The sequence below is a fragment of the Electrophorus electricus genome, chromosome 8 (genome assembly GCF_013358815.1).
Source record: "Electrophorus electricus isolate fEleEle1 chromosome 8, fEleEle1.pri, whole genome shotgun sequence".
Classification (NCBI taxonomy): domain Eukaryota; kingdom Metazoa; phylum Chordata; class Actinopteri; order Gymnotiformes; family Gymnotidae; genus Electrophorus; species Electrophorus electricus.
The window spans coordinates 1846659-1855329 of record NC_049542.1 but is presented as its reverse complement, the minus strand read 5'-3'; the positions used below and the strand labels follow the sequence as shown (position 1 = coordinate 1855329).

The 8671-nt window shown below is 43.3% G+C and overlaps 1 protein-coding gene across 1 annotated transcript in view; it reads right to left on the bottom strand.

Moving 5' to 3' along the window:
• Nucleotides 1-578: 578 nt before the first annotated feature.
• The window catches only part of batf (basic leucine zipper transcription factor, ATF-like), an 8590-nt gene continuing 497 nt past the window's right edge, over nt 579-8671 (bottom strand). The window contains exons 2-3 of the mRNA XM_027030132.2: nt 5648-5752; nt 579-1460 (exon numbers count right to left, since the gene is read on the bottom strand). Coding sequence (XP_026885933.1) covers nt 1260-1460; nt 5648-5752 — 306 coding nt within the window. The 3' untranslated portion in view covers nt 579-1259. The remainder of the gene's footprint in view (nt 1461-5647; nt 5753-8671) is intronic.

Below are 8671 nucleotides of genomic sequence, written 5' to 3'. Positions count from 1 at the left end.
TTGAACATTAAATTCTTTCCACTGAACACACCCAGTCCAGACGTGCAACATAACATGTATCACCCGTCTGTGAAGAACAAGAAAGAAAAGTGAACCTCTTGCTTCTGCCTAGAAACTACAGATTAAATTCTAATTTCTTTTGACAAATAATTTGCTGGTGGCAACCCCATAGACCTTCTGCCAGCCTACAGTTCAAACCCTGCTTTCTGTAACACATTTTGCAGCAGAGAAGTAATTTCTTTCAGTTGTATATTAGAAACCTGGAACAACGTTGTCAAGTTTGTTTGTAAAAGTCTGTTGTGGTAGTTTGGTATTTTCTCAGCAGACGAAAAGTACAGCTTCATCTGTCACACAGTGACTACACACCTCACACTACACCACACATTACACACCACACACTACACAGCAGATCTTTTTATGTGTCTTGGATCATTAGTGCTTTAAAATGCAATAATGTTTCTCTGGAGTATGTTTTAGGTATCATCTCTCTTTTCCACTGTCTCCACTGTGAAACATATATTGAGATTAATAATACTCATACTCAGTATGTATGTGTATAATTTACATTATATTTTTATTTGTTCAAATATCTCCTCATAACTGAGGGTAACAAACAGACACATTTTCCACCTCCTGGTCCAGTACATAGAAGAGACTTTAATGACAATTATTTGAAGATTTCAAAGCAATCATTGTGAACTGGTAACAACTGGACAGCGTGTCTCAGGTTCCTGGCACAGTAGTCTACTTCAGTCTCAGTCAAGACACAGTATAAAACCTAATCTTCAGTATACTGAAGAAAAAGAAACCTCTCTAAATACTTTAACTGCACTCAGGAATCAAAGACACAATGAACATAAATGTCCTGAAGGAGCCAAGTCTCTACAGGAATTATTAGATATAAAACACTGGATTGCTGGTTTCATACTATCATAGAAGTAAACACAATAAAACTGTCAACATTCAACATGTCATTGTCATGCACCAAAATATCTCAGTCCAAAGCAACACGTAGACGGATAGGTTTTTATCATAAAATACTAGTCCACAAAGAACATAACGTTTGTTGTTTTGTTAAAACTTTATATCTGGATGGCCACATTGTGAGTAAGCTTGTACCCTTCCACGTAGTGGTGATTCGTAGGTCTATTTGATTTTCACGTTGCTGTAATATCCCTTGATAACTATCTTAAGTTACTTACTGAACTACAAGGTTACCCAATACTGTGAAAATGCATCGCTCTAGCGGCCCCTGCTGGTCAGAGCGGATAGTGCGGCACGTTGATGTGTTGGTGGAACGGTCCGTGCGTGCTGTACAGCAGGTCCGACGGCGCGGGACTCAGACCCGTGCACAGCGGCTCGTGGTTGCTCAGCACAGTTGAAAGATATTTTGCCTCTTCCGTCAGTCTCTTCACCTCTTTCCTCAGTGCGGCATTTTCTTTCTCCAGACTCTCACTCTCCTGCCGAGAACCCGAAGCAGACATTGTTAAACACTAACACGTATTTAACGCGAAAGGAAATTCACAAAACAGGCAACAGTAAATAACAGGTGGCACAACACGACAAGTACTCTAGACTTAAGATCAGTGAGTAATATCGGTACGAACAATATGACACTTTCAAATAACAAACATTTTTTTTAAATTTGTTTCAAACAAGTGATTCTAAAATAAACGGCTGAATATTAATATGTACACCATCGACTACAGACTTTTGATCTTGATATGTAGACCTGAGTAATAGTAAAAAAAACAAAACAAAACAAAAAAACAGCATTTAGTTCAAAGAATTATAAATACAAGTACGATAAACATGATTTGTAAGGGATTGTGAGAATGTATAATGTACAGTGTAATGGTAGATTTAAGAGTTTTACTGCATGTGAAGCACATTAATGTTGACATGAAGCAGTTTATTCTAGTTCTAGGTTATTCCAGTAGTGTATTCTAGTTTATTCTGGTTGTTTACTTAATCTGTCCTCTTCAGTGACTTTATTTTTATATGAAGCACACAAGGGTGTAATCGAGGGCGGTGTAATTATTCATGATTCGTTTATTTATTTTTTCCTAAATTCTCAGAACTCTTTTTTTTTCATGTCTTGTTAATTTTTAATGTTCATTAAAAAAGAACAGAAGTAAATGTTGCAAACTGTAGGTGTTTAATCTGTGATGGAGATAAAGAACAGTGATGTTTTCATATGACACTGGGGTGGGTGAGAAAGATAACAGACAGAGAGAGAGAGAGAGAGAGAGAGAGAGAGAGAGAGAGAGAGAGAGAGGGTGAGAGAGAGAGAGATCCAGCTAGCTTGCAAAACTGCCTGCCAGGCCGTGGAGAAGCCCCGGTGCTCCACTGCCTTCCAGGCAGCGCTAGTGTGGGGTATCCCCCTCTGACGCTCTCACTTGCTCTCCTGCAGCCCACGGGTCTAATCAGCCTTACGAGAAATGACTGCTGAGCCTCCCCGACAGTAGCCTACGCTCAGCTTTGTGCCCTGCGGCCCTGCCCCAAAACATACAGCATACAGACCTACTACAGGAAACATGTCATATGGAGGGAAATTTCAGCTTCCTGTTTATCACGCATGGCTGTGAAGAGCAAAACCACACTGAGTGTGTGTGTGTTTGTTCAGAGCAATGATGATGGCAGCATGCACATACACGCACGCACGCATACGCACACACATTCACAACTGTCATTTACCATATAGGCGTATCAGTTGAGGTGGGCTTGTAGAAGAAGGCTGAAGCACACAGCTGATCAGTGCAACGTGAGAGAGATATTCTTTCATGCTGAGCCTTCCCAAACATGCAGTCCTGCCTGTTTACGGTGGGACACTGTTCCGTATATATTAAGCCCAAATACAAAAACATATATATAGATAGCTTATCCCAACACTGACAATGATATCTTGGGATCCTCGTCTGGTTTAGTGTATGTATAATACAACTGTCACAAATTTCTAAATTCAAATTCATCTGTTACCAGTTGCAAACAAGCTCAGTTTAATGATAAGGTAATCAGGCTCCACATGTAGAACTTGAACACCTGCTTCACTGAGGAAACCGGACTAGTTCATGTTCAAAATCTACCCAAGAAATACTGCAGAAATGACCTTTGAGGAGTTTAAAAGGCCAAGATTTCTTCATCCTTTACCTTGTTGGCTTTGGCTTGCTCATTAGCAGTCGGGACAACACATGTTGTCAAACGTGCTATGTGCATAAATCTGTATTTTAATTTGAAAAACTCTCAGTACTAACTGCAGCAGAGCTCAAGCAATGGGCGGTGGTCCCGTCTGCTACTGAGACAGTGAAAAGACATGAGTAATAATGTTCTTAAACAACCTGTCAATGAACACACACACACACACTGCAGTGAAGAAGGATGTTCAGATTTGAATAACGACCCAGTTGCGGGGCGCAGCTAACCCTCAGTGCACTGACAGAATGAGACTGGAGACCCCATGAGTCCTGAGTCAGAATTTACGATGAGAGATGAACGAAGTCCTCTTATTACATTACACAGAAGTAATATGGACTATTAAAAAAGGTGACAAAAACATTCAAGAATAATAATAATGACTAAGAGAGCAAATAATTTTTGTCTCCCTGAAGTGCAGGGAGAGCCGAAAGAGGCGGAGAGGCGGAGATGTAACGATGGGTCTAACTAGACGCACGATCGTGAGGTTTGCCGTGGTTTTCTCCCACGCGGTGGAATTAATGCCAGAATGGGAGGCCAACACAGCTAGAGACACAACCGAGTGTGAAATTCGACAGAAGCCATGACGCATCGCCACATGCTCACCAGAGCTCCATGTAAATACACAAGAGAAAGAGAGCTCGTGCCTCCTGGCTAGCGCGGCGGAGCGGGATGCTAGCGTGGTAGAGAAGGACGCTTGCGCAGCCAAGAGGGACGCTAGTGTGGCAGAGACGGACGCTAGCGCGGCGGAGAGGGACGTTAGCATTGCAGAGAAGGACGTTAGCGTTGCGGAGAGGGACGCTAGCGTTGCGGAGAAGGACGCTAGTGTGGCGGAGAGGGACATTAGCATTGCAGAGAAGGACGTTAGCGTGGCGGAGAGGGATGCTAGCATGGCAGAGAAGGACGTTAGCGTGGCGGAGAAGGACGTTAGCGTGGCGGAGAGGGATGCTAGCATGGCAGAGAAGGAGTTAACGTAGCGGAGAGGGATGTATGTGAACATGAAGTGTAATGTTATGATAATGTAGCCAAGAATATTGCATAGAGGTAAAAAACAATTCACAATTGTGCATCTCACATGTCTAGAACTCACACGCTGGCAGCCACTCTGGGAACAAGGAGAACAAGCCAGCGGTGTGCCGCTGGCAGACAGTTATTGTGGACCACAAAATGGTGTCCATGTCCCAGGGTGTCCATGTAACTAGTTAGTTAACCCTACCCTAGTTACACCTAGTTAGTTAACTCTAGCCTAGTTACACCTTTAACAGTACCACTAGGACAATGAATAGAAGTTATCAAGGCATGAGAGTCAGCAATTTGTCATTGAAATCAGATTTTAAATTAAATAAATGACATTAACTCTGTCAGCCTGAGTCCTGGACATTTTGGAGAGTGGACTGAGCGAGCAGAGAACCCAAACGCACTGTGCAGGTGGAGAACATACACTGTTCCTCCGAAGCTTGTAGCAGCACCAGGACACAGCTCTGGCTGTGGATCCACAGGACCCGTAAAGCCCGTCGCCACCTCTCAGCTCAGACCTGCTCACGTGAACAGCTCAGACCTGTTCACGTGATCCGCTCAGCTCAGACCTGTCCACGTGAACCACTCTGCTCAGACCTGTTCACGTGAACCGCTCAGCGCAGACCTGTCCACGTAAACTGCGCAGCTCGGACCTGTCCACATGAACCACTCTACTCAGACCTGGCACGTGAATGACTCTGCTCACATCTGCTCACGTGGACCTGTTTCTCCCTGCACTTCCAGCTCACAGTGGTGCTGAGGTTTGGAGAAGACACCATGCATGCTTTAGTGCAGACGTGTATTTAAAGGTGCCATATGAATCATTTGGATTTAAAGGTGCTATATGAATCATGTGGATTTAAAGGAGCCATATGAATCAGTTGGACTCAGTTAGGCCTATGTCAGAAGGCTTGTTCTTCCACTGCTTGGACTCTTACAATCTTACAATCTGACCGTTTGGAGTTTGCAGACTTTTCCTTAGGGTCATGTTTCTTACGCACGACGCACAGCGTGGTCGGGTGTTCCTTATGCATGCCTGTGTGGGTTAGCTGCTACAAGATTTTGTTCAGTGTTTTTCACATCCACACTAGTCAGACCCAAACCCTTCACGCTCAGGACCCGATACAATGTCAGGACTGTTCCCCTGTGCAAGCTATGTGTGCTTATGTTAGTATTTACATGTAACTGTATGTTCTTGGCAGCCCTCAGAAGATAGAGTACACAGTGTGAACTTTGGACATGATCAGAGGTCATCCCTCCACTAGAGGTCACAACCTCCACCAGAGGTCATGTCCTCCATCAGAGGTCATAGGAGTCTTTTCTGTCCTATTAGCATAAATGCAACATGCTAGTCATGCTAATTCCATGGTGTGTGTGTGTGTGTGTATGTGGGGGTGGGGGGGGTGTACAAATGTGTCAGGAGTGGTAACACTCTTACCAGGTGCAGGCTGTCTGCTTTTTGCGTCTGTCTCATCCTGCTCTTCTGGGCAGCAATGCGATTCTTCTCCCTCCTCATCACCTTCCTCATGTCGTCTGTTGACCCCTGGTGAAGAGTCCGAAGAAGAAACTCCTGTCAGTTCAAATCTGTAGCCTTGAGCAATCAGATATTAAGCTTGATTAATCATATTAATCATATTTATCAATCTTAATGTTGACACAGACAATAGCAGAAACTCTACATCGAAAATCAGTGCTGCAATTCAAAACATCTAGCATAACAAGCTCAGCTCAGTAACAGAAATGATCAGCTCAGTAACAAAACTAAACAGCTCAGTAACACAACCAAATGGCACAGTAACAGAAATAAATGGCTCAGTAACAGAACTGTTCAGCTCAGTAACAAAACTAAATGGCTCAGTAACAGAACTAAATGGCTCAGTAACAGAACCAAATGGCTCAATAATAGAACTTCAGTTGCTCTGCCTACAGTTAAACAGTCGCAGATACTACCAACAAAACACTATGAAAGGATTCTACAAAACACACACACCAGTTGTGTATCTAATAAGATCAAAGATGAAGGTTTGACATTATTAAAGTTAGTGGATATAACCTTCTCCCTAAGGTCTGTGGTTTTTGGGGTTTTTTTTACAAGTCTGCGTTGACGTTCATCTGCTAAACCCACAACAACATCAGAGCACATTTTCCATCAAAAACTTCCCCACAGACAGACCCTCTGTGTGATCGAGTGTGTGTGTGTGTGTGTGTGTGTGTGTGTGTGTGTGTGTGTGTTTGCACACATGTGCATTGAATGTGGGTGTAGAGGCTGGTGTTAAAGTATTACTTTATTGAAAATAATAATGGCATTTGAGCTTCTGAGTTTGAGCTATATGTGATCCTGTTCGTTGTAGAGTACATGAAAATGAAAAGTGATTTTCAGAGATGTTTAACTAACTAATTAACTAATGGATAAGTAGATGGATGGGTGGAGATGCAGATGAACCAAGGTGTCCCACAGTGGAGTTTGTGCCTGTATTTCAGGGTTCCAGGAACCAAGGCCCCTGCCTGCCTATACAGTGTCTCTGGTCTCCACTCTTAGCAAAAAGTCACATCAGTCAGTATGAGTACAAGAGATGTGAAATCTTGTGATTAGCAGCTTGTTGGAAGGAGTACGGACAATATACCCAACACTAATCCCAACCTTAACTCTTCGTTCACATCAGGAATGCATGTCCAAGATCAGACTGGAACTGAAAACTTTCTGAGATCAAGTAAACACTTTCACTGTTCAACTCAGACCTTAGTCAGTGGACTACTTCAACTCTTAAAAGGGATATTTTGAAACTCCAACTCTGTCTCTCTTTCTCTCATCTCTACAGTTTTCTCTGTCTCTTTCTGTCACTCTGTCAGCCTTTGATATTGTCTGTCTCTCTCTCTGACTTGATCTTTTCATCTATCAGACTTTAGAGGGGTGCTTCTCACCAAGAAATGTTAGCACAGGCGTTGATGTATTAAAGGCGCCAGGAGTCAGTTAGCAGTGTTGGCCTTGCTAACGGCATGCTCCTTCAGAGAGGGCAGGAGGACACAGAGTGTATCTGTGAGGCACTGACTGCACTCAAGCCCAGAGCATTGGTGAGTGACACCAGGTGGAAGGTGAGTGGTTAGGCATGGGGATGAGTGGTCCAGGGTGTGGGTGAGTGGTCCAGTGTGTGGAATAGTGGTCCAGGGTGGGGGTGAGTGGTCCAGAGTGGGGATGAGTGGTCCAGGGTGGGAGTGAGTGGTCCAGAGTGGGGATGAGTGGTCCAGATTGGGGGGGTGAGTGGTCCAGTGTGTGGTCCAGTGCTCCAGGGTGGGGGTGAGTGGTCAAGGCTGAGGATGAGCGTTCCAGCGTGTGGGTGAGTGATCAGGGGTGGGGATGAGTGGTTGAGGGTGGGGATGAGTGGTCCAGGGTGTGGTGGCTAGCTCTAATCGGCCTTCCCTCTCTCCCTAACGGCACTTTCACAATCACTCACTACACATTGCAGCTCTCATATGTACCATCTCACTCTCCTTTCTAACAGAACACTCTCTCTCGATTTCACTCTGTATCTCCCCCTTGTATCTCCAAAGCCCTCTTTGTCTTTCTCTGAATGTTTTTTTTCTCTCCAGATAAACATACAGAGAAACTTGATTTATATCTTACTCTGATCTCAGTAATGTTTGCATTCTTTAAGTACTGCAACCATCCATTTGATTGGTCAACAGTTTGATTATTGTTTTTATTGGTTATAGTTCCACAGTGAGCCAGATTGTGCTCGGATTTGAAGGAATGGCTGAATAATTCCAGAACATTGTTTGTAGCAGTTCACTATTCACTTTTGCACTATGACAGGTGTTAGGTCATGATGACAGTGACCCATATGTCAGCTGGCTCTCACAAAAGGCTGTGCTGGAGGTGTGTGAGATATCATCACTCTCTCCAGTGTATCAAACTAATCAGAACATACACACAGACCTAAGATTAAAAGAGCAAGTAATTTACTTAGTTACAGTATTGGTGCTTTTGTTGCAGAAAAAGCACACAGACTGACACAGAAACAGTTTTTAACTTCAAGAGGTCATTTCATTTTCAGTGATTTTTTTTTTTTTGAATGAACATTAAGAACGCTTTTGGATTTAGAACCATTTAGAACTATTCATGGAATATATGACCTGAAAAAGTTCACATGGATCAAAGAAAATAGCATGCAAAAGTGTTTGCCCATGCAGGTTTAATACAAGAGCAATGAGTGTAGCATCAAAAATACAAAAAAATATCAGACACTACTTTACTGGCTCTGATCTACAGTGTTCTAAGTACTTTAACATGATGGTCCTCCTAGAGTGTGTGTGTGTGTGTTGTCATTAATCTCACAGTAGAGGTAGTGGTGTGGCAGTAAGGTGCTGTCCCTTTCAGGTGAGTAGATGCCCGCAGAGAAATGGAATGAATGAATAACTTCACGTGGAGAGAGAGAAAGAGAGACAAGCGCCGTGAAAAATAGAT